The sequence below is a fragment of the Cupressus sempervirens genome, chromosome 10, assembly GCF_028749045.1.
Source record: "Cupressus sempervirens isolate cs-2001-9-10 chromosome 10, ASM2874904v1, whole genome shotgun sequence".
Taxonomy (NCBI): domain Eukaryota; kingdom Viridiplantae; phylum Streptophyta; class Pinopsida; order Cupressales; family Cupressaceae; genus Cupressus; species Cupressus sempervirens.
Window position 1 is genome coordinate 53,797,265 of NC_143127.1, and position 27,112 is coordinate 53,824,376.

The following is a 27,112-nucleotide window of genomic DNA, read 5'->3' on the forward strand; positions in this document are numbered from 1 at the left end:
CCACACTCATCCCCAAGTGCTTACTGACCACACGATAAATGCGTACAGGTTGCTGTAATTCAGTCACGCTAGGCGGAACCCTTGAATATCTATCTACTCAAAATTCTTGAACAATGATCCCAACGACATTACAGAGAAGCTACTTTGAACAATGCCCAAGGACATCATTTAACTATGCAAAAGAAAACTAGTAGTAAACAAAACATAGCTGCCAGTAGTATAAAGAATTCATCAATTGTGAACCAATCAACCCATCCACCATCCTATCAACCCAAAACCCCCATCAACCTCCCATGCACCCACTTTCCATATTTTTCTGCACACCTATCATATACTAGCAATCACACCTTGGTGTGCAATAGGTACGCCATATTTTGGTGTAATTTGTTTTGCCTGACTATGACAAAGGAGACATTTTAATTGTTCTTTACATTTAATACAATATGTTTGGTAATGAACAAGCACATAGATAATTAGGTGGGAGATGGAAAGTAGCAAATATTATTGTGCAACACACTTCGATGAGCTTTGATTTCCCAGTCCATCTTGTGTCTGGTCCTTTTTTTGTGTGTGTATGCAATGTCATTTACACCTGCATAGATTATAGTATTTTTATGAGCTCTGAATTTGTAGAGTCTAATTTGTAATGTATTTATAGAAAAAGTAATTCAAGCTTACCTATAGTATATGTGTCAAATTTGAGATTGTTGGAGGACTTGTATTTGATAATCCTTGAAGGCACTTCTCCTCTTCTTTCCTTCATGCAACAAATGGGTTTGTTTGTATTCATGCATATCTTTCAAATGTGAATGTGGGTTGAATGCAGAGGTCAGTGACCTCACGTACTCTTGATATTGATGTGAATGTTAGCCCCTGCCAATCTGTTTTCCCAATGTCGATTGTCGCTCTTTGTAGTGTCAGTCCTTGTGACTTGTGGATTGTTAGGGCCCATGCCATTTTTAAAGGTATTTGTCTACGAATGCCACGACTTATTGGTAGAACTGGAATATTTTGTGGGCTGTTATGGTCCCAGGGTGGCCCAATGTAATTTGGAAAGTCAACAACTAAAAATAAAGGGAGTTGAGGTGGCTTTTCACCAACATTATAGACAATTTCTTTTACTTGTCCAAGTGTGCCATTGACAAGTCCAGTTTCTACCCACAAGTTTGCACAAAGCATGACCTTTTGGTCAACACATAAGAGTATTCTTGATTGAAGTTGTTCTTCATCTAGATTTGAACATGGTAAACCTTTAAGTTTCTTTGCATCAGAAAGGGCAATTGGTTTTGCCAATGAGTGTAGCATGCATTTGTGAAGTAACACTTTCTATAAAATGAAAAAACACATTCAACGAAAATAAAATTATATGTGGGAAGTGACAATAAGTGGTTTGTTGGGTTCTAAGTACCCAACATTTTGTTAAAAAGAAAGGCCGTGGCAAAAGATCACGGTTTGATAGATTATTCTATGCCTTTGCCCATTACTTTGTGGTGGATTGGTTTGAATCAACATTTCTGGAAAGTTTCATTAAAAATGTCAAGATTTGATGTAGACGTTTGGGTAGTCGACATCTAAAACTTGATCAACGAAGCTCAAATTATCATAACACAGTATACATCCATTACAAACCATACGTACCCCAATGTGCATTGGATAGCATGTAAGAAGCTGATTTTATGTCGCTACGTAGTATGTATTGCAGTCCTCCTTTGACAGATCATTTCTATAGTGAACAACTTGTGTTTAAAATTTGAATATGTGTGCTTTCACCAAACAACTTCCGTTAACGTGAACTGCATGCCTCGCCTACCAAAGCGTTTTACAGACTAATTCAAAGAAGGATATGTTGGATCTCAACATGGTAAAAGTGCAACATGACAAAATGACATAGGAGAAGTTGATTCTGTTGTGACGTGAAAAGTGGACAAAGGGCTCTTTCACAATTGCTGTCAGCGCAACTACCTTTTATTAAATTTAGAAAGAGACAAAAGCCAAAAAGATCAACGGTTGAAAGTGTCTCAATGGCAGTCATTTGCTCTCCATGGCTGTAAACCGTTGGATGTCAAACTGAGCCTCTCAACTTCATAGAGGAAACACTTATGGCGTAAATATCCCTTTGAATTCTCCATACTATTCCAATTCCCCAAAATAGTGGGTCACAAGTTACATTAACCATTTAATCATTTAATGTATTGTAAATTAGGTGTAAAAAAGGAGTGAGTGATCATCGGTAGATATCAATTTTTGTCTTTATAAAATTTTGTATCTTCTTTTTAATGTGGATATCAAGGAGTTTTAATTCATAATTTACAATCATATAATAGATATAATAATTTTTTTATGAAATATACATCATTCACACATTTATGCACAACATTTTATGATGATCAAAGAACTCACCAATGTGAATGTTCTCCACCTCTGGCTCTAGTTGACAAGTTTGAATGTGACCACCAAACATACTAAGTCCTTTGACATCTAACAATATATAAATATCTCTTTCCACCCCACAATTAGTGAATAAACCACACCTTGTATTGTGAATTATCCCTCCTAAATTTTGTAGATTGTAAGATAAGGTTCCACTTCTACCACCCTACAAAAGAGAAAGAGGTTTCTCTTTTCTAAAGAAAGGGAAGAAAGAAGTCAATGTTGAGTGATGCTCAACCTTCTTTTATAGAATCCTTAAATTTCTAGCAAGTCATGCCAAGGCTCATGCCAAGGCTTATGATCTTATTAAAGAAGTTAGCCTTCTCTAAAGTAGGCAAATGCCGATTTTTAAATTTCTCTCATACTTTCTTACTATCACCCCTTGTCAAAATCTTAAGTTGTTGATTCCAAAGGATTCTCCTCTTGTTGAATCAACTATATTCATCAATTTATATGATTTAATAAAATAATTTAAACAATTTATTTTGATAATGCATATGATTTGTATCATATCCAAAAGTGCTAAGATTAGCTACTAGTGAATGTGATCCATCATCAGAGCATGTTCCATGTTTGGCACAAAAATAGCTCTATCATATTTAGTAGTTGTGATTCCTTTAGCATATTGTCCACTATCTCTATATGATAACAAGAAAGCTTGGGAGGCAAACAATACGCTATATTATCTCGATCATGTGGTTATGTTTCAAGTTTTCATTTACTTTTAACATGTAATGTTGTTGGTTAACAATTTGGTTAACTCTTTGATACCCAATGCTTGGAGAGACAAAAGGATGTTTACCAACAAATGGGTCAATGTATGTATTCTATCACTACCCTTTGAATTGACTAGGTATAGCTCCCTCTGATTTTCAATGATATGCAATGAATACGTTTTTATGAGATTAGAAGTTTTGACATTATAAGCTCTTAACTTGAGAGTAGTAAAGGATAACCAAATTATTTTTTGGCACTAACAATTTAGGAAAAATAGATTTGGATGACCTATCACACCCAATGGAATGACTATAATAGATGATCTTGATATTTCCTAACTCTTCTATTCTAAATGTACACTATTAACCATCTAAATGCAAAAGAGGAAGAGAAGAAGAAATGCATATGAGGGCAAATGGAATTGCTTTGACTACTAGGTTTGAATGAAATGGAATTCAACAAGTCACTAATAGATTCACACACATCTATCCTTCAATTCCCAATGAAACTATCTAGCATAATATGAAATGAACAAGAGGGGAAGCAAAATCATATATGAAGAAAGTAAATGGAATCACCTCTACTACAAATATCAAAATGAAATGGAATCCACCTGATTATCACATTATCACATATAATTGTCCTTCAACTCTTAATGTAGAGCTAATCTATCATGGGCAACATAACATGACAAGAAAATAGGGTAAATGGAATTACAGACCAATTCACTGTCAAGTTTTCTAACATTTATAGTTTGCTATTGTCCTTTCTTAATTCTGACAGAGAAACAATCACATAATAGAAAAGAAAATGAGAATAAAATATAAAATTATCCAATCTACATCATAATATGAGCATGTTGTATCTCTTCTACTGACGATTCTGAATCCATGGTATTTCTAAAAACACTCGATGACTGTTTGTCTTCATGTAATTTTGCAAAATCCTGTAAAGATCTTCATTCTTTCATATTCTGCTGTTTGGTGCCATATCCATATAATTTGAGTTCCAACGATCATCACAAGTTTAAATTCTGTCCATTGATCTTAAATCAATGATCACAATTAAAACATTATGACCTTCCTTTATAACTTCCTCCACGGGTCCATCTTGTACACATATGTTTTAGTCGTTATGTCACTATGATTATTTTCCTTGCAACTTTACATAGCGAGATGACGATAAATGTTAATCTCCCTTTTGATCCAACAATGGCAACAAAAGATATTGAGTTTCTATTTTCTTTATAATGTGGGTCCCACTTTCCAACTAGTTACACCATGGCGAACAACTGGCACTACTTTATTAGCTAGAGGATCTGACATTGACCTAGTTTTGCTTTGTGAAATGTGATGGCCCATAGGACACATGTCTTTCTGTCACTTTTCCACCATGATTAAAATATGTTCATCTTTTCATAATGTTATAACGATGATGGTAGATATTCTTTTGATCTGACAATGGCAAAAAAGACTATAACTTCCTTGTTCAATTTGCAGCGCGGGTTCACCTTCCAATTATATACCTCATGGCAAACATGTGGAAACACTTTATTGATCGGAGAGTCTGATGTCAACTTGTCTATACCACGTGGAATATAATGGGCCCATCAAGACATGTGTTGATCCATTGTTATGTCACTACGAATAATGATCAAACAACTTTTAATAGCGACATAACGATGATCGTAGATCTTGTAAGATCCGACGACTAAAAGTATTTAACTTTCATTTAATATTTGAATTGGACCCGATCTGATAGGTAAGCATTTGGACTTTTAAATTGGCCAATAACACACATTCTTTTGTTTAATAAACTTTTCAACTCTGCAACGTATATGTGCAAATTAAATATTAATCGTCAATTGCATTTCAAAAAGAGTCATACCACCTTTGGCTTGGTTCTTTCACCATTTTTGCATTTTTGAGCACTCACTTTATATTGAATTCAACTGATCTTACTTCTAACTTGTTCTCATAATTTGCATATCAATCTTTTAGCCTTAGTCTTTGATGTTCTCTACTGCATTTTCTCTGTATATGCTTGTGATCTCTTTTAATGTATCGTTCCTTTAGATATAAACCTTTGACCATGAAATTATAAATTCTCAGAGATTTAGAAATGCTTTCATGAAGAATTGCTTCTCAACATAAATCTTTGTCTTCAACATGATCAGGAACAAGGAAATATGAATTAACAGAATATCTAGACCTTCTTCTCATTGGGATAATCCATAACAAACCCTCCAAACCCTAATCACCTAGCTTTGGATTAATGCATTGCTCACATGATTTCCTGCATTAGGTTAGCTCAAAAGAATGATGAGAAGAAAGGCCATCCTAAAGGCAGTCTAGACTCAAACTCAAGACATTGACACTTGACTTGACTCAAAACCCTAGAGCAAAAGATATGAATTGAAACTTGAGCAACAAACGTGATTTCCCATTATGTGCTGTTTGAAACTATTTTTTATTAGGCTCTTTTTGGATGATGTTAGCCCCTCCATTAAAACAAGATATAAAGAGATTTATCCTATTGTAAAAAAATCTATTTTTGTATCTTTACTCTTTTATTTGTTGTATAAATGTTATGACTTAAATGTTTTTTTAGCCTAAATAATTTTTTGTTGCATGTTTTGGGAACAATGCCAAAAGATGAGGCTTCTATACTGACCTAAAAAGACCCTTTGTTCATTTTATGTGACGTTCTTTTGTTATTATTTTAGTTTAATTGCATTTGGTAAATGTTGTGTGTTCAAAATAACTACATTGATATATTATGGCTGATTTAATACACACATTGACCATGGACCATAGATTTATTATGTGCTCTTACATATGTTGTGTACCTTTTTCATTTGGCTTGCCCATGTTTAGGGACATTTTATTCTTGCAATATTTTTTTCATAGATGTATGCTACCTTAGAGTAATTATTCTTGATGGTTGTACCCAATCACTTTAATGTACATGCATACACCCTACTATGTGTTTTACTTTGTGCATGCACTTAGTGAGATTTATTTTTTCAATAACATATCAAAATCACTTCTTTCTATAACCAAGACATATATAGATTTTAATTTCATACTCAAAATCACAAAGAATATTTTATTTATTATGTAATCTCGATTATCATGAAGCTCATCAAGCGTAATGCAACTTGATAGATGTGTGCGAACTTTACATTTTCACAAGTCATAGAGTGTAACACAACATGCTAAACTTGAATGGATCCACCTATAATATGATCCTATCAAGTTCCTTATTAATAGTCCTAGAATTTATGCCTAGAGTCTTATGGATCCTAGTAGGTTATCAAAAATATTAGTATATCACCAATGTTATTTTCATGATTGTGTATATTACCTATGCTAGTCATATTGAATGTTTCCTTTCCAAGATTAGTGTCATATTATCTCTTTATTATCTTGGTACAAGTGCCTCTTTACTTATTTATACTTTAGTAAGAGTGGGAGCATAAATGACACTTTCAGTAAAGTAGAGGCTATATATAATTACTAAATTAAATACATAAATTTTTAACTTACTTTGGTATTTGTGCTTCATGTTCAAAGTTCATGTCTTAATGTACTCAATTTGGAACCATTTCTAGAAGATTAGTGAAAATCCCTACTCAATGACCTTTTCAAAATTGGAATGTTTGGAACTTGATGTCTAGCACCCTTGTCCTCCTAGACTAAGGTACCTATTGCGCACCCAATCACCTTTAGAGTTGAAGTTAAGCGTTCTCAATTCTTCCATAATGAAATGACAAAGGTTTAAAATGGTGAAATAATAAATTATTAGTTAGCATCTTTAGTCTAAGATCCCATTTTTGTCACATTTCTAGGTCATTATTTGGAGGCCAAAAGATCTTGAAATCCACCCTTTGAAAAAAAATTTAGTGTCCTTTCTTCATCATATTATTGCTGGAATACTTTAGAATGTTTTAGGGGTGGCAGGGGGGTGGGGCAGTGAATCAATTATCCAAGGTCCAAATGTACAAATAAAACTTTTTAGTCTTGTAACTTATCCTTATGCATGCATTGACCATTCAATACATTAAACATTAAAGGCTACAAAATACATTATTAAATGTGACCTGGCTAAAGAATTTCAATCACCCTCTTAGGAGTGAGCCTTGTTAGAGGACTTTAGAACATTCCATTAGAATGCCACCCTGTTAAAGGATTTACAAATGACTGTTAGGTCAACCTTAATCCAAAGGATTTATCTAGGCCGATACAATGATTAGAAAGTAGCAATAGGACTTTATTTGATAATAAAATACAACTCACTTGTAGATTACGAATCTCTGGTTCAGTCCTCCATTTTTCTTGGCATTAATACCCTTCATCTCTGATTGCTTGTTCACCCTTCAAGCCTTCAACCTCTTAAGCCTTCTTGCTTTGCATGCCAACTACAAACTCTTCTATTTGGCCACCATATGAAGCAACACCCTACACTTCTTGTCTTCCTTAGGTTTTCGCACATGACAACTATTGCTTTTGGCCTTCTATCTCTATAAATAGAGAATTTTGGTAGATTTTTTTGGCTTAATCACAATCATCCATTCTAGGGTTTGGTAAGATTCATAAATCTACCCACTTTTCCATTTTAGTCCCTTCTAGAAACTTCTTCTACAATCCTCTTTGAATTCACCTCAAAACTATTTATCTTAAATTCTGTGCCACTTGTTCATCATAGAAATCTTCAACACACTTTACACAATTCAAGAAATCAAAATTTTCAGCTCAAATTAGTTAAATCTTCGATTAAAATCTTTTTCCTGTCACTCAGCATCCACACTATTCACTCAGCAATAACAGTCGTCTGATGCTCAACCAATATTGAGTTACTTGGCATCAACTAAGTCTTCCTTTCTTAGTCACTACCATTATTTCCTTGATGCTTGACACATACTATTTTTATGATGCTCGATAGATACTATTTTTCTGATGCTCGACACATACTATTTTTCTACTCGGTCTGAACTAAGTTTTCTCGGCTTACACTACTTTCTCGGCAAGGCTTTGCAGACACTTTTTATGAAAACACTTCTTCTAGGCTTAGCTAAAGTAACCATTCATTTTAGCCTTACGTAGATCAACAATACATAATATCATCAATGTCTTGCTTGGTCTTAGTACACCTTTTATACACCAAATAACTCAACCTTTCTCTAAGTTCTCTTGCTATCCTTTCTTTTCAAATCTTCTTCATCAATCAAACAAATAATAGCATTTAGACCAAAGTAAGCAATTGTCTCACCAACAAGTAGTAGGTTTGAAATCAGTGACAAAATAAAGATTGTTCCATGTTAGGTTTCATCAATCTTGTTCACTTCAACAATCTCTTTTCAACAATTATGACACAACATTTTGAGATGATAAGTTTCATAAGATGGAATGCAATAAGATATCATATCTCTAATTTTCTATTACATTTAATGAGACCCATATCTCTATATCTGTGGATTATTGTGATTCAATAGAACATGTCACTCAAAATCTTCAAGAAATGGCTACTTGAGATAATTTATTAAGTGAGAGAAATTATAGATTTTTTGAAGGACATATTCTATAGACTGGAATGAACCTATTTTGAGGATATTCATCTTTTATTTGATGTTACTTCATATGGAGTTACATCATCTTTGTAGAATGTTGTGGGTGGGGGGGGGGGGGGGGGCACATCTTGATCTTCTTGTTACTTGTCTTCCAAATAACTTGCCACCTTTGATATCAGGATTGATAATTTATAGAAATAGTTAGAGGAGGTTTATTTATCCTTGGAGGAGATACATTTATCCTTGGGTAATGTTGAACATCATTAGAAGGATACTGTACATCATTATAAAGATAGTTTATACTGTCTTATTATTCATCATCAATGAAAAAATATTCTAATAAATAGTAAGAATAAAACCTAATATTTGACAAAAGACACAAATCTGTTTTACTAAATAGACAACAAACTTGCCAATACCTTTTTCAATCGTAAAACCAAAGTCTTGGAAAAAATTTAATACACAAACTTACAAAGATTGATAGGCCTAAAATCTTGAAAGGAATCAACACCATCTTTTTTAACAATGAGAATAATAAAATTAGCATTAAGTTTCTTGAACACAGATCTTTACTTGAATAACTCTTAAGTGACTACTATAATGTTCTTTTCCAAAATGCCCCAATATGTCTATAAAAAAGGAATAGGGAACCCATTGGGCACAGGTGCCTTTCCCTTTAAAGGGAAAAATTGTATCATGAACCTCAAAATCTAAGGAAATATTGTTAGCATATTATTCATGTTAGTAGTAACCAAATTTGGGATTATAGAAAGTAAATCCTTTTCACAAGTGTGTTCCAAGGTTGACCATTTGAAAGAAGACAAAAAAAATAATCCATTACTAGTTGGATAATCTCCTTATCTTTTGAAAACATCCTCCTATTAAATATAATATTATGGATCCTATTAACAACTCATGTTTAAGAGTGGTCATATAAAAGAACTTGGTATTTTGATCCCCACTCTAAAGGTCTCCAATATTCTTCTTTTTTTAGTACAATGTCATATAGTTTGGACAAAAAACTCATTTTAGAATAGTAAAGGCTTTCAAAATCACATCCTCTTGAAATTTTATACAATTATCATGAAGATCCTATATTAACTAGTTTTTGATGTTGAATATCTATCCATGCAAATATTTATTTTAGTTCATGATATGTACTTCAACAGCAACAAGTTTCTAAGAGACCCTATACAAAGTAGTTACTAGAACATCTATATCTCACCATTCCCAAATGTGAAGTTGAAGATCTGGGTTCAAAGTCCACATTTTTTTCAATCTCGAACGGGGAATTTATTTTTTAACAATATTTAACTACCATGAATGCAATAGAGAAATGATCCAAACCAAGCCACGTAAGGGCAAATTAGAATTAGTGAGTGTAATCATCAAGATAAAATTGGGGATGTCTCTTGAAGTGTATATGGTGACTACTACTACTAAAGAGAAGAGTAAAATGATCGGTCAATTAATAGTGTGACTACTAGAACAATTAGTGAGAAGTGATTGGTGATTTGATTAGTTTGACAAATCCATGTTGAATAGAGTGGATCGATCATAGAATGGTGTGGAGAAGTTAGTAAAGATGATGTGGTTACAATAGAAACTCATTGTCATTATAAGTAAATAATTTGCAAGATGGAAATATGATCGATGAAGAAATGATAGGTTTGATGAACAGGTTAAAGAAGAACAAGTTCTTGAGTAGCAACCAATTAGTTGATGATTGGTTATCAGGGATAAGGATATCCTGAGTTTGGATGAGTCAACGGTGATACGATAACATGGAGACATATTTGGAGGTGATGATCTAGCGTCACATCAATTGAGAATAGTATATGTAGAAGATTCTAGAGGGATCAAGTCATTAGTCAAAATGTGTTTGACCTATCTCATAGAATTCTATGAATTAGTTGATGCAATTGTGTAAAATTGTTTTAGAGTGTAAGAGATTGTCTTATGGTAGTTGGATCTGAGTGAGATGTTTGAGTTCATATCAATAACATGTTTATGGTTTGAATAAGGTAATGGAATTAGAAAAGACCATCATGCCCAATCAAAGGATCGTGTACAACAAGGGAATATTAATTTGGCATAATTGATATAATTGATGGTGAGATGGCAGTGATTTTAGTGATGCCATGATATATATTTGATTCCATGATGATCAATTATTGTGTTGTCACTAATGTCAACTCTTGACCTAATGTTCCTAACATACATTGCTAAGTATAATTGTGATGAATAGAGTGTTGCAATGAGAATTAGTGAGCCTGATAATCAAGAGAGATTTGGGGATGTCTCTTGAAGTGTATATGGTGATTTCTACTATGAAAGAGAAGAATAAGATGATCAGTCGATTTATAGTGCAAATACTAGAACAATCAGTGACAAGTGATTGGTGATCTGATTAATTTGACAAATCCATGTTGAATAGAGAGGATCAATCACATAATGATGTGGTGACAATAGAAACTCATTATCATTATAAGTAAATAACTTCCAAGATGGAAATATGATTGATGAAGAAGTGACATGTTTGATGAACTAGTTAAGGAAGAATGAGTTCTTGAGTAACAACCAATTAGTTGATGATTGGTTATTGGGGACAAGGATGCTGTGAGTTTGGATGAGTTAGTGGTGATCCGATAACATGGGGAAATATATAGAAGTGATGATCTAACATCACATCAATTGATAATAGTATATGTAGATGATTCTAGAGGGAGCAAGTGGTTAGTCAAAATGTGTTTGACCTCTCTCATAGAATTCTATGAATTAGTTGATGCAATTGTGTAAAATTGTTATAGAGCGTAAGAGATTGCATTATGGTAGTTGGATCTAAGTGAGATGTTTTAATTTCATATCAGTAACATGTTTATGGTTTGAATAATGCAGTGGAATTGGAAAATTGGTATATAATTAGGTGAAGTATGAACATTTTGTATTGTCGATCATGATCGAGAAAGAAAGGTGAAAAATTGCAATGTGAGATCCAACTAGAAATAAGTTAGGAATGTTGAGAAGTGAGTTCCTTATTGGATATGATCAAGAAGATGTAGTCTTTTTACATAGATCACTCTTTTTGTTATTCCCTAATATTTATAGCTGAGTCAAAAATACCTAAACTGAGTGGATCCTAATATATCCTTTGTTGTAAATCCTTTAACATGGTGACGCTTTATCCAGTGCTCAAATTTCTTTAGCAAGACTACCCCTAATAGGGTAAAGCTCCTAACATGAGTAAAGAAAATCCCCTAATAGGGCGATACCTAAGAATATCTTTGTAACTCCTAACAAGGATAAGCTCCTAACATGGTGTACTTCAAAAGAGTACACAATTTGTGAGTACTAAACCCCATTGTAGTTTTGATCCAAGTTGGGTTTCCATGATACTAAAATCTGTGTGTCAACTTTGTAGATATTTTCATGTGATGGATGCTTTTATGCATTTCTATTAAGTTGTTAATCTGTTAAAGTTTTAAAGATGATTATTTGGCTAATTACTAGGTTATCTAATGACAACCTAGGTAGCCAAATGTAGAAAAGTGTTGAATAGCAAACCCAATCTCTAGGAGAGAAACTTGTTTCCCATTTCTTTAAATAAAGTGAGGAATGCCCAAACATTTAGGGACCCCTACCAAAACCATCTACAAATCCTCATCACAAGTACAAAGGAGAAAGACTAAAAACCTTTGGTCATTTCCATAACATCAAGTTTTCCTTTATCCACCAAATATTTAGGTACTTCTATTGAATATACAGTAGAAGTTAGGTCTACAAGATACAAAATAGAACAGATTTACTTTCCACATAAATAGGAGTTAATTTTTTTAACCAATTTTATTTATTCAATAACAAAGCATCCCTAGATAACTTTCCCTTTAAACATACCAATGCACTCTCTTATCCTAGAATAGTTACAAGACCTCTAAAATTCATAGAGTGCACCATAAAAGAGTTATGGTCATCATTAGTACCCTCACTTCTTTTGTGCCTCCACTGCCATTGCTATTGATCTTCACTGCCATTGCTATTGATCTTGCCTTTGCAAATTTGAAAATTCCCTCTTGTGTCAAAGATTCCATTAATTCTATAATCTAATGCTAAAATGATACTTATTTATTTATAGTTGTTAATTATGTTTAGGGATTTAAATAAGATAGTTATCACTTTATATCTCAAGTGGAAGTATAAGATAGACATCATATTCTTATGAAATCTTAACTTCACCTTATCCTATACATGATTAAGGGCTTCACTTAGTAATATCAATTTATTTTACTATATCATTTTCGTTATTTTTTTTGGAACACATTATTCTCTTGTAAAATTGTATTTCTTGTATTTTGATAGAATTTTTTAGATCATGGGTAGCTATAGTATTTTGTCAAATTTTGCAAGATATATATAATTCTATACCAAATCTTACAAAAGAGACATGAATTACTAAACTAACCAGTGATGACTACAAACAAAGATTGAAAGAAATGAAATAAGATATGCCATTGCCCATAAATGAGAAAACCTTGAAATAATAGAGGAGGCCAAAGAATAAACAAAAGATCTATTTTGAACCTATAATGAATAATTTAAATGAATAGACAAATGGACAAAGGGATAAACACATTCTTGTTAATTTTAATACATATATTTTAAAAGTGTTGAAATTACATATAATCTGCCAATGCCTATAAAAATAATTGCATTTATTATTCTTTGCAAAATAATATTAATAGTAGAAATATTATACATTCCTATATAGGAGACTTAAGGTAGTTTCACCAATTGAGCACTATTTCTACCAGTCGAGTGATTAGTTTGACACCAACTTGCCTCAAGCTATTGGGCGTTGGGCTAGGTCACAAGGACACCTTGAGTTTTTTTAAAAAGTGAAAAGTATCACCTAATCAAATAAGACTACATACAAGGGGATTTTTGTAAGCTTATTATTCTACCAATTATTATTTCTTGTACTCATTTTTTTTTTTAAAGTGGGGAAACTTGTTGATCTAAGGCATTGTTAGAGACTTACACAATGAAAAAATAATAATAGAATTGAATGGACTTTTTATCATTTTAATTTTAAGATATTTTTGGATTCAAGAATGTAAAATTTATAGAATGATCAGAACATTGCATAGAAAATTTCATGGTTCTCTAAGCAAGCTAGGTTACCTTCCTAAGATTTTATTGTACATAAGGGTACCCCTTTAGCTATGTATGTGATTATCTCTAGAGCGTTATAGATTTTCTTGATTGATTTGTTCAACAAAGGTCATGATGGTAAAGGTTTTTAAAAGGTAGTTTATTTGCACACTACTTATATTTCTTTGACCTATAAATTTGCATTTAAGCATGAGTGACATTGTGAAATTTACATTTGTATTTAAGCGTGATTTAATTTTATTATCAAGTAATGACTTGTATAGTATTTCAATCAAATGATGGATCTATTAACCTCTAAGGTTGTCATTGCACCAAAAGATCAACTTGTTAATATCCCATAAAACCACTACACTTTATAAAGATGGGAGGTTGTTAAACCATGTCACGAATCCAACTCCCCTACCAACATTACTCACCATGACTTGTAAGTATTCAAATCTGTGACCAAGCTATGATACCACTTATTAATTACTACCATCGTCATTACACCAAAAGATCAAAATGTTAATGCTCGATACAATTACTATACTTATAAAAGGCATAGGAGGTTGTTAAACCATATCACAAATCCAATTAGGGACGTTGACCCACTTCCAACATGACCTTACCAATCCATTTGCCTTGCGTACTAAAATTGATTTACTACCTTTTCTTTCTTTGTTAAAATAATAATGCAAAAGTAAAACAAAGTTTGATTAGGCAAGAACCTATTTGCTCCACCCCTTGTTGGCCATAGTCTTGTCTTCTCTAAAGCCAATATGGTATTAGAATCAATACTTTAAGAGTTAAAAAGGTGTTATGTTTGAATTTTATTTAATTATTTAAAAATATCTAAGGGACAAAGTTTGAGCATTAGCTAGGAATAACACTATTAGAGGTGTTTGATTCACATCTCTAAGATAATTATTCTAAAAATTATGGTTCAAAACTTTAAGGAGGAGAGTATATTGTAAATATAAAGGTACACATATTGAAAAAAATCTACGAAGGAAAAATATCAACCTTGTAAAGATAGAAGTTGATATACATAACCCCATTATTAATGACTTAATACATTTTCTAGATCATCATAATCATTTGGGCGCATGAAGATTATTTGTTCAAGAATCATTGACCTTACATGCTCAATGGCTAAAATTAGTTGCACCCCAAACCCATGTGCACATGTGGGTGGATTTGTTTCCATGAAGCTTGGAGTATGCAATAAATCTCTATTCAAATTATATTCGAAAAGAATGACATGTCATAGACTCTAAAACTTCTTGAAAGAAAATTGAATCATATAGTGATTATGCTTAAACATGGATCTTATAATAGAAAACACACTCAACTAGATTTCTTATATCTCAAAATTATCATCATATTTATCTTCATGTAATATCTGCTAAGATAATAGAGCAAGAGCCTACAACACAATGGTAATTTGTGAGCCTCTTGTGTGGGAAGTCTTGGATTTGAGTCTACTTGAGCTTAATACATAATAATAATTAATCTAGATGTCAAAATATAATGACCTAAAATCAACAATGTTCTTCAATAGAAAATAATTATTAATACAATACTAAACTGGATTTCTTATATCTCAAAATTATCATCATATTTATCTTCATGTAATATCTACTAAGATAATAGAGCAAGAGCCTACAACACAATGGTAATTTGTGAGCCTCTTGTGTGGGAAGTCTTGGATTTGAGTCTACTTGAGCTTAATACATAATAATAACTAGCAGTTGTACGTTTTTGTATGTGCAACAATGAGCCGATAGGATTGATTTGTTTTGTTGAATTGAATGAGAAAAATTGATCATAAATAGTAATTAGAACATAATTAAATGACTTTCCAAAGCTTTAATAAGTTAATAGCATATTGATAAAGAGCTTCTTGAGAAGTATTGAATGCAACAACACCACATATACAAGGTTAGTATGATTGTATTAAGTACATGAATGATATACACAATGACCTTATGAGTATTACCATTTAATGAAAAATTATGAATACAGAAAAATAGGGAAATGGTATTGTTGGGACTAAAAATTGCATGGTCAATTTTTGAGCCCCATTGAAAAATCAAGCCCTTAAACGCTTTTAAAATGTGTATGTACCTGGTTGTACCTGGCTGTCAGTATGAGGCCTAAATGGTGTTCAATATTTCTAACACCCTCCATTCAGCCTGTTTATGCGTTCCATGAAGTTCAATTGTCATTTCAAGTCATTTGGCAAAGTTCTGTTTTGAGCTAGTATCAATTTTACTTTTTCACTTAAGTGTCAGTCAGCAATAGGAGGTTGTGTTTGCACCTAAATATCTTGCACCCAAAAATGCGTCATGACTTACCCCTTTGAGAGTGTCTAGTATCCATACCTGATAACCTATGTTTCAGATATTGAGTCATTTTGAATCTGTTTGACTAGGTTTTGAATCCCTCAAAGTTGGTCAGTTACTGTTTTCATGCTTTTGCACTTTGCACATAATTCTGGGAAGCCCTGTTTGACGTGTTATAACATTTGACCAGTTCACCCAAATACTAAAATTCTTTTTGTGTTGCACTATAGACGTCAGAGACTTGTCTTGTTTCAATTTTTAAGTCTTGATGAATCCGTTTGATCAGTTTTCAAACCCGATTCCAAACGCAATTTATGACTTTTTACTGGTGTCAGCATTTGCAAATTTTTCAGGACCCCTATTCGTGGCGTTATAACTCCTAACCCATGATTAATAATATTGAATGGATCATACTATTGTGTTGTCCTCTGAAAATACTACAAGTGTGCCAGTTTGTAGAACTTGATGAATTCGTCTTCACACTTTACCAGGTCAATTCCATTCGTAAAAATTGTTATGTTGTCATTGTCTCTAGTCCTACAAATCCACGTAGCCAACTTTAGACGCTTGCCAAATTTTCCCAGTTATTCGTCATGAGCCTAAATCATAGATCCATATTGTCCTCATGACAGAGAACTAGTCTTTCAGTTTTCATTTCCCCATGTACTCGTTTGCCTAGTTTTCCAAGCCAAATCCAAACCTAGTTTATGGTTTTCTGACGTGTTTGTTTGCAGGTAAATTTGGAGGGGCAACTTTGACAGTCAATATCTTTTGACTGGGGATTCGTCATGAGATGAGATTTGACGGGATGCAAGAGTCTAGAACAAAGATTCAGTGTGTTAGTTTTTAGAGCTTGATCAAGTGATTTGGTCAGTTTTTAAGGCCAGTCAACAGACCCCCTGACTCAAAAGTGACAGTCTGCAGATAAGAGTCAAAATGAGTTTTAAAGTTCAAATTATTGATCGAACTTGATTCAAATCAGTTCGAGGTGTTCATTTGGTCAGTCTGGAGTATCAGTTGTTTGGGAGTGAAATTTTTTTTAGTCGAACCCACTTTGGGGCCCGACTGATTTCATACACAAGCTTTTCAAGCTTGAAAACAAACAACTCTTCTATATCATGTGGTTTTTTACAACATGCATCATCATCTGTACCTGAGACAGATGGTCATAATCAGCCCTAATACACTAGATATAGACATATTGGCTTCTTGGTATGAGGAGCCAAGTAATGGGAATGGTGACAACAGTCGATGCTTTAAGGAAACTACTGCCCTCAAGTGAAATGCAACTTCTAAATCCTCAAAGGTTAACTTAAAGTATCCTCATGAGCACCTCAAGGCTTTTCTCATTGCCATATTGATTGAATCCTTTTGTGGATTTGATATTGGGTTCAAGGCTGCAAGGTTTCTATATACAAACTTCTTGAGGTAGGATGGTACTGCAATTTTCTTTCTAAGGGCATTGAAGATGGCGTGCATGGAACATTTTTACCACAAATCATTGAGCTTCTTATGCAATGAACTAATGAGGAATAAGGAGCTGATTTAAAGAGATGGGATAGAGCGTTGTTCAAAAAGAATAGCGAAGATCTAAGCCAGTCAACGTTGAATCAAAGATCACTAATCAGAGAGAAGAACCCACACCTTTTAAAGATAGATCACGCCTTGTTAAGAAGAGCCCTACACAAATTAATGGTGCAAAGATCTGGAAATTAAAAGGAAGCTCCATGCATGAGAAGGAGCAGTCAAGGCAGAATAAAGGGCGTCCATGAAATGGAGAAAAACGAAGTGAAAAGGAGAAGCTACAGATGAAGCCACCCAAGCCAAAAATGCATTCGAATAGTCACAGACCTACGGCAGTCAAAGCAGGGGAGAAGGTGGATTCGAAGCTCACGCCAAATAAAGAGAGCAGGACTCTTAAATTGGGAAAAATGAAGCCGCAGCTGAGTTTAGAAAGAAGACCCTGCGCCAAGTAAAAGCATGGAACAAAAAATAAAAATAAATGAGAACCCACGTTTTGAAACAACCCACGTATTTTAAAGAGGAATCCTCATGCCAAAATTGAAAGGAGCAGATCATGCGCTAAATAGGGGCAGAGGCGTCCAATTTCAATGAAGGAGACGTTGAGTTTGGAAGAAGCCGCAACTTGCTACAGTCAAAGGCCGCATCCATGCTGTAAAAAAAAAAACATATAGCACCAAAAAGCGCAGAACGAAGGGAAAAGCTGTCACAGGCCATTATCCCACATTGGTTGGGAAAATACGTTTTTAACACTTCAAATAGAAATGAACACAACAAACATTGTGAATTGAAGGCAAAGGCTTTTGAGAAGCTGCAGGTCAGGAGGTGGGACCCGTGGCTGGCCAGATAACGTCAAATTTTGAGCCAGTGCTAAATTTTACACAAAGAAACGAGTGCACTGATGTGGCGACAGAAGCACCAGATTGTGCCAAGTGTCATGATCCAGGGGTTAGCGCACGCCCGCAAAATGGAGTTACGGGGACGTAAAAAAATGCGAGGATGCGCCTGGGTGCCATGTGGCATTGTGAGTCCCACAGATGATGATGTGGCGAGAATGAGCAGTCAAGACAGAGGCATAAGATGCTGCCACATGGCAGCATCCGACGAATGACGCACGCTCGCAAAACGGAGATGCTCACCCGATAAATAATGCAGGCAAGCAGGGATGTGCCATGTGGCGGCGGGTCTCGTCTTTCGATGATGTGGCAGATGTGCAGATGGCGAGCCAATCACAAAGTGCCACATGGCACTTGGTCAACAGAGGTTTGACCTCCGATTTAAAAGCCAAGGAAAAATATGAAAGTCATAATTTTTTTTTAAAATTTCTTTCTCAAGAAAAAATGCACGTTAGAAATTTTAATTTTCAAAAGGGCATTTTTCTAAAGTTTTAACTTTAGAAAATTTTAAAATTTTCAAAAAATTTAAAACTGAATGGGTTGCAGCCCTGATAGTTATAGCAGAGGACTATTTTTCAAAATGACTTTCAGTGGGTTTCTGGAAGCCAAAATAGGCAATGTTATATATCAGCGGAATTGGGAGAAGACGAATTTTTCGATTTTGGAGTCAATTTTTGCACAGGTATCAGTCAGTTTGAGCTACATGAGGTTTTCTATTAGGTACCTGAATTGCAAGCATTTTCAGACCAAGAAGTTCAGTTTGATTTTTTGTCAAGGTAAATGACCTGAATATCAGTAGCATACAGTGAAAATGTAGTTGGGGTCACATTTAAGTCAGTTATTTGGGGAGTTCACCAGCTTTTCATAAGGTAAATCAGATATTTTAGTGACTCAGCAAGTTTTCATCATTCAGAAACAGACATTTGCAAATCAGTTGCAAAAAAAATGATGAAACAGAAATCAGATCAATGGTAGAAAGAAGAAAGAGGTTATTCAGTTGCGCAAGTTTGATTTTCAAGTGGACACTTGTCAAGTAAAGATCAGATCCGAGTTTTCTTTCTTGTCTATATCTTTCTTTCTTTGATACTTGGTAAGGGTTCCAGTTTTTTTATTGAGAAACCAGTGGGTTCCAGTTTCTGGCAAGAAAAGGTTCATTGTTGTGATACCATTAGGGATTCTAGTTTTTGCACTGTGAGACCATTGGTTCTAGTATTTTGACATGTTTCCATGACTGTGACACCATTTTCTTTAGCAGAACTCTCATGTGAACAGCATTGTAGAGATAATATAGATAGTTCTGAGATATTAGGTTGTTTCATGTTTTAATTTTATGCATCTGAATGTATAGTTTCAAGGAAATGAATACATATGAGCAACAATTTCACTAGTTTTGTTCTGGTTCTTGTCTCCTGTCTCAGCAATCTGTAAGTCTTATGTGGTTTTGGAACAAAGATTTGATACCCATTTGCATCCCTTTCAGGTTGTATGTTTGATGTATTTTGCTGTTGGACCAAAGGGCCAAGTAAATACTCGATATGTTTAAACAAGGTTACTGGTTGTTTGAGAAGGATATTTTGTGAGAATGAGACCTGAATGAACACTAATGTCTGAATCACAAGGTGGTTGGATAGATCTGATGTCTGGGTACATGAGATACGTCCTGATGTCACAGATGTATGTTTTGAATTCATGGAATTGCCCAATGGATTAGGCATTGATCAGTTATAGGATCACTGGTTATATTGTTGCATATTTGAGGTTTTATTGAATCAACATCTTTAATCAAATGAATTTCCCTTTCATGTTGAAGAGCTATAAATAGAATGCCCTCACTTAGCTTATGAATTTCATTGTTTTGCATCTAGCTACTGCAGATATGTGTTATTTCATAAGTTATTAGGAGAAATAAGGGTTTCTATCTGCTTTGTATTAGATTCAGTGTATGCTTTGATAACTGGTACCATATAAGGAATCTATAGGTTCACCTGCCTAGGTTTTGTAGAGCCTGAAGAAGAAGAAGGGTCATGCCTTATAGTTGGCCTAGTGTTTGAATGGGCATGTTGAAAATGGGAGTTAGCTGCCCCTAGATATGTCTTGTTCCCATCAGGGTAATTAGAAATGGGTAACGTTTTCAAGCACCAACAGGTATAATGACAATGTTTGAGTGAGAGAGAGAGAGAGAGAGAGAGGGGGGGGGGGGCAAAATAATGAGCATAAGTGTGTATTAATGACAAAATTAGTAAAAAATGTTAGCCTTAATTGAAATGTAACCTTAATTATATCCTAATCTTAAGTAAATATTAACCTTAACTAAAACCTAAACTAATTATATCAAATTACACATTATTTAAAACTTAATTCTATTTTAATTGTAACCATGAATACAATATTTCTCTTGTAACTATGATAGAAACCCAATCCTAATTGAACCCTAATCCTAACCTTACTTGAATCTTTACACTAAACCTATTGATTAGGATAATGGTAAGGGTTAAGCTACAGTTAAATAATGGTCAACTTTAGGACATACATAAAATTTAGTGTTAAGTTTTTAAGGTTTGGATTAGGTTGTGTGTACGAGTTAGGGATATGATTATTATTAGACTATTATTAGCACTATAACTAGGTTTAAGGTTTAAATATTTCATTAGTTTAGGCTAAGGGCTAGTATTATGATTAGGTTATAGGTTTAAATATATTTATAATCATTTCCCTAATCTTAATAATACTACTAATCCTAACCTTAAACCAAGTACTCGATTATAATTATAATTAAGTCCAAAATCTAACACTTACCATAAGATTATTCATATCTCAACCTCTAACCATAACCTGTAATTAGTCTAATCAAACTCATAACTAAAATGCAATTATCATTTGACACTAAAACCATAACTACGATCTTGAGCAAAAACATATGATCATTTTAAATTTATGCCTCTAATGTTATTTTTAACTATAATATTAACCCTTATCCTAAGCTTTACCTAATAATAAACATAAAGATACCCACATCTATAATTAAAAATCTAGTCCTAATCCTAAGAGCAACAATAACCCTAAGGTTAACCTTGACCCTATCTCTAGTGGTAAGCATGATGCGAATTTGCTAATCATAATCCCTACCCTTGATCCTAAGCACAAGTTGAATCTAATAACTTAAGTGTAATTATCATTCTAACATAAAAACCCTAACTACTATCTTGAGAAAAAAGCTATGATAATTTTATTGTATCCCTCTAATACTATTTCTAACTATAATATTAACCCTTATCTGAAGCTTTACCTAGAAATAAACATAAAGATACTCCTAATCCTAAGAGTAACAATAAACCTAATGTTAACATTTACCCTAGTTTTAGTCCTAAGCATGATGTAAATGCTAATCATAATCTTAACCCTTGATCCTAAGCACAACTCTAGCTTGACCTTAACCATAAACCTAATACTAACCCTAACCTTGATGTAAACCCCAACCCTAGCCATAACTCTAATCATAACCATAACTCTAAACCTTGACCCTATCTGTAATTCTCTCTCTAAAACCATAAACCAAATTAACACCGTAACCATATCTAAGTTCGATATTTAATATATAAATTTTCCAATTGATATATAACACTACTTTATTTCAAATTGTAAGGTAGATTCACTATTTTTTTTTTTTCTTGTAATTCATTTAGTCAAGAATCAAGATTTTTCAAACATAAATTTTTAATATCTATTATGTTTGATAGTAGAAATATTGGATAAATACCATTACAAATAAAAATTATCAAATAGCAATTTAATATTTTTTATTATATTTATTTATACTAATACATTTATGTTAAATATATTTTGTATTTTTATTAATAAAATGAAACTTATACTATACAATGGTAGAATTTTAGTGACTTTAAATAGGTACAATATATTTTTAGTTGTGAAATTTAAAATATAGAAATTAATCTAATGTATAAATACTCTTTTTATTCTATTTTCCTTTTTGTATGTAAATCAATTCAACTTTCAAAATTAAAATAAATTCTTTTCTTAAAATCTCAATCGATCTATAAATCTAAAACTAAAATCTAGATATATGGAGAATCTTTCTAAAAATATTTTGAAAATAAATTCTTCTCTTAAAATCTCAATCGGTCTATAAATCTAAAACTAAAATCTAGATATATGGAGAATCTTTCTAAAAATATGTAGACATAAAATCTTTCTATTTATCTAAAGATTAGAAACTATCAAGACAAATTGATCTAAAACAATTTATCCAAAATGTAAGTACTCTAAACAGCTACAGATCTTAAAAAATACACAAGTCTAATAAACCCTATATTGAGTAGAAGGGCAATTTAAAGACATGCAACCTAAAATGATTGTACATGGGAAAGGAAAAAAACAAGTTCAAAGGAAATATTTTGATAGAACCAATCAATACAAGAGGGAAAAATTAGAGAAACAAATAGATAAGAATAGAAAGAAATTAAAGAAAATAAAAATAATTTATAATAATTTTAAAATAACCCGAGAGCAACTCAAATAACCCATTTTCAGGTGAGGCTGACAAATTTCCAGCGAAAAATTGTAAAAATCGGGAGCAAAGCTCCCACATATAAGCCTATCCGCTTAATTAATCTAGACGTCAAAATATAATGACCTAAGTATTCTTCAATAGAAAATAATTATTAATACAATATTAACATTATTAAATAAATCTAGTTTTAACTCATTTAGATAAAAAATAATTTAAATCTATATAAAGATCTATTAGATTATTAGACACATAGGTCTGCCAATATTCAACTCTTTCACTTGTATATTGCAAAAGATACCATATTATGATAATTTGACAAATGGCCTAAATGTTATTCAGGATCCAGGTAATCCTATATGAGATTTCACACAAATCTTTTAAATGGCATATCCAATGTTGGATTGCTAGGATTTGACCAAAATAAAACAGTCTAGTCTTAAAAATATCAATGCTCCATTGATACAAACGTAAATAACAGATTTAGAAAATTTAAAACATAAACATGGAAAGAAATCAGGAACTGAACTTACAGTTCTATCGTATCTTGCGTGAGATTGTCGATGGAAAAAGCGATGACATAAAGTTATGGCTGTAGCAATTATTATCTGTGACCTGCAGCAACAGCAAATATTCAGGATCAGTAGATTTAAAAATCAAAGATCTCTCAAAATAAGGAAAAAAATGATGGAAAACAATAATACCTCTTGACAGGTTCCTATTAATAATGGCTTAAATGCTTCAACATATCATAGTTGAAGGGTAGGTACATAATAAATTAGGGTTTAGATTCGATTGTAACATTTCCATTTTTAATTAAAAATTTTGATACTAAAATACCATAACCTAAACATGATCAACAAAAATATATCAAGCAACCCATGACATCCTTATCCAAACTAAGTTTAGTCCAGAAAAAATTGACTTACAATCCAAGACGCATTCCAAGGTCTTGTAAGAAGGTGCTGTAAGATCTCTGTAGATATATTTCTCTTCTTAACTCAATCCCATCCTTTCTGGATGGAGAGTTCAATATTTCTTCTTTGCTAAAGTACCATGGAGATGATAACTCTTCTGAGAATGAATGTCCTCGATCATATTTTACATTTTCTCTGACAGAATATATATACTTTCTCATAGAACTTATCTACGAACAATTGTCATTCAAGCAAAGTAATTATTATTGTTATTCATTATGCTTTCTGCACTGTTCTATAAATTTAGACAATAAACAATCAATATCTCACTGATTACAGTCAACATAAACAAAGCATAAAACCCTATACAGGAATCCCAAAACAACAAAACTGAGAACTTATCTCAAGACAAAACAACCCAAAAAAACACAGTGATTTGGTTTTGTGTTCACCATTTTGAGTTCTAAATGACAATTCGAATAAATGAAAGTAATCACAACTCAAAAGTTCAAATTGAACAACAACCCTAAAACAACATAGATTATTAAAAGGTCGCTGTTATTTTCCAGACAAAATGTACCTTTGATCAAAATTGAAAAAATCGTATTAAAAGGACATTTTCCAGACAAAATGTACCTTTGATCAAAATTGAAAAAACCCTATTAAAAGGATGCAGTTATTTTCCAGACACCTTTGATCAAAATTGAAAAAAATGAAAATAAAACACGAATTTTAAAAAAAATTTCAGCATTTGTTCTTCATGATCTATATGTTCCCATTCTGTCAAAAACATAGTCCGAACCTTTTTTAATGGCATTATAAACCTATAAAGTGTGTAAAACTAAATCCCTGTAAACAGAACACAATCTAAACCAACACACTGAATAAACCTAATAAAAACCAATGATGCTATAGAAAAAATTCAAGGAGTTCAAGTTAGTCACTTACTGATCGCATGCAAACCATGGTGACTTCTTTGGTTGTGACCCACTTCTTTAAAACGTATTACTGAAAGTGTTTAAAGACCATAGAGATGGGAGGGCTTTTTTTGGCAGGAGAGGAAGAGAATGAGCGGCAGCGGCAGAAACTTTCCGCCACTGCCGTCTGTCTGTGATGAAAATCCTCAAAAAAAATCAAAGTTTTTGAGGCCTATTTATCATCTTCTGTCAAAAGGGACCACCCTTAAACATCATGCAACGGTTTTTATTTGGTCGCCCTAAATTTAACAGACCATCCTGCCTGTCAAGCAGATCTATTTGTCCAAACTTGTTCACCCATTTGTCAAGCAGATCTATTTGTCCAAACTTGTTCCGCCATTTGGCAGTCCAGTTTTGAGGGGAGTGGGGCCAAACTAGTTCTTTTTGGAACAATGTACTTGCACATTAATTTTTGAGAGCATATTAATTATTGAGAGCATATGTTTTAAATTTTGAGGAATGGGTTCACTAATAGGACACCCTAATTTTCCATTCCTCAAAGTTTTATTTACTTTTTATTTAATTAATTGCAAGTCGTCTATCATTAGAATACTCTAAAATAGTAAAAAAAAGAAAAAAAGAGATCATCTTACAAAAATAAATTTGCTTGTGTACTTGATATGGTATCAAACCAAAGATACATTTCATTTAATTGTAATTACTCATTATCAACAATAATTATTCATCAAAAAAACATGATGCCTATGAACCACTTTAAATAAAACAACAAATATAAATATTAAATCATTCCACTATGCATCATTTTAAAATTTAATAAAAATTCAATTAAATAATATTTTTTATTTTCTATGGAAAGCTCAAGAGTCATATTAATTAAATAGTATTAATTAAGCCGAGAGGCTTCTACAATGTAACCAATTTTGGTTGTAAACAATTTGACATTTGAAAAAAATTGACGTTCACTTAAGTGTATGCTTAGTCCTTTATTTTAATATATTGTATAATTCATATAAAAAATAATTAAAATAGTTTTTAATAGACAAAGTTTAGTAAGTTCTAAATTGAAACAAGAAACCTTATAACAAATCAAATTTATTTTACAAACTTACTAAAATTTATATATTTTATATTTTAAACAAAAGTAATTAATTATTTTCTTCTTACAATCTCAAATTTTAATTGAAAATTTGAGAGAGAAAAAAAAATAAAAATTTCATTTCATTAATCATTTAAAAAATAATTAAATATAAGTAAGTTACATTAGATGTGGTTGATTTCATAGTTGAGCATTTGTCATGCTTATTATTGAAATTTTGTATTGAAAAAATAAAATGAATTTATATTTTATAAAAATTATGGAAAAAATTATACTATGACATTCCATAGGGAAAAATGTTAAACTTTTTAAATATATATTGTTTTAAATTATAAGAGAAATGAATTTCAATATGTCTAGGCCAAAACTAGCTTATATATATTTTTGTATATATATAAAAGCCAAGAGTTATCCTTCTTCAAGCACCTATTGCACTGAGGCAATTTAATGAAATAGGCGTGAGAAGGATAACTCTCAGCTTATATATATATATATATATATATATAAGCTAGTATTATGAGGAAATTTTGAATAACTAATTTTAAATTAGTGTAAACTGATTTTATAGACCCTTTAGAATGTATTAAACTTTTAATTGGACTATTATATAAAAGAGTTTCAAAACCTAATCTAACTAATATTTTATATTATATTAGAACCCACTTATTAAATAAACAAGTAATAAATATTATGTTGGATCTTAATATCACTTTTAGTTCTTTTTTAAAGTATAGCATAATGTCTATTTTTATATTATAACTAGTTATTAGTACAATGCACTATATTGCATTATTGTATTTATATGCTATAATCTAATTAAATTTTAATACTCTATATTAAATAAATAAATAATGCATATGGGTTAAGGGTATAGATTGTATTCTATTTGAATGAATAAATGAAACATTTTGATGGTGGACTTGGGAGAGTGATCAATCTATAGAACCAAGGGAAACATTCTTGATTTATCTCCATGTTCATTTCCATGTGGAACCCTCCTACTACTAGTT

General features: G+C 32.4%; 1 protein-coding gene across 1 annotated transcript; it reads right to left on the reverse strand.

Annotated features, from left to right (window-relative positions):
- Positions 1-23,483: 23,483 nt before the first annotated feature.
- Positions 23,484-25,058, reverse strand: LOC149532527 (cyclin-T1-4-like). The gene is made up of 3 exons (XM_089806728.1): positions 25,017-25,058; positions 24,081-24,298; positions 23,484-23,766 (listed from the first exon to the last, which is right to left on the reverse strand). Exons 1-3 carry the CDS (start codon positions 25,032-25,034, stop codon positions 23,559-23,561), a joined length of 444 nt encoding a protein of 147 aa, XP_089662854.1. The 5' UTR covers positions 25,035-25,058; the 3' UTR covers positions 23,484-23,558.
- Between the last annotated feature and the right edge of the window lie 2,054 nt (positions 25,059-27,112).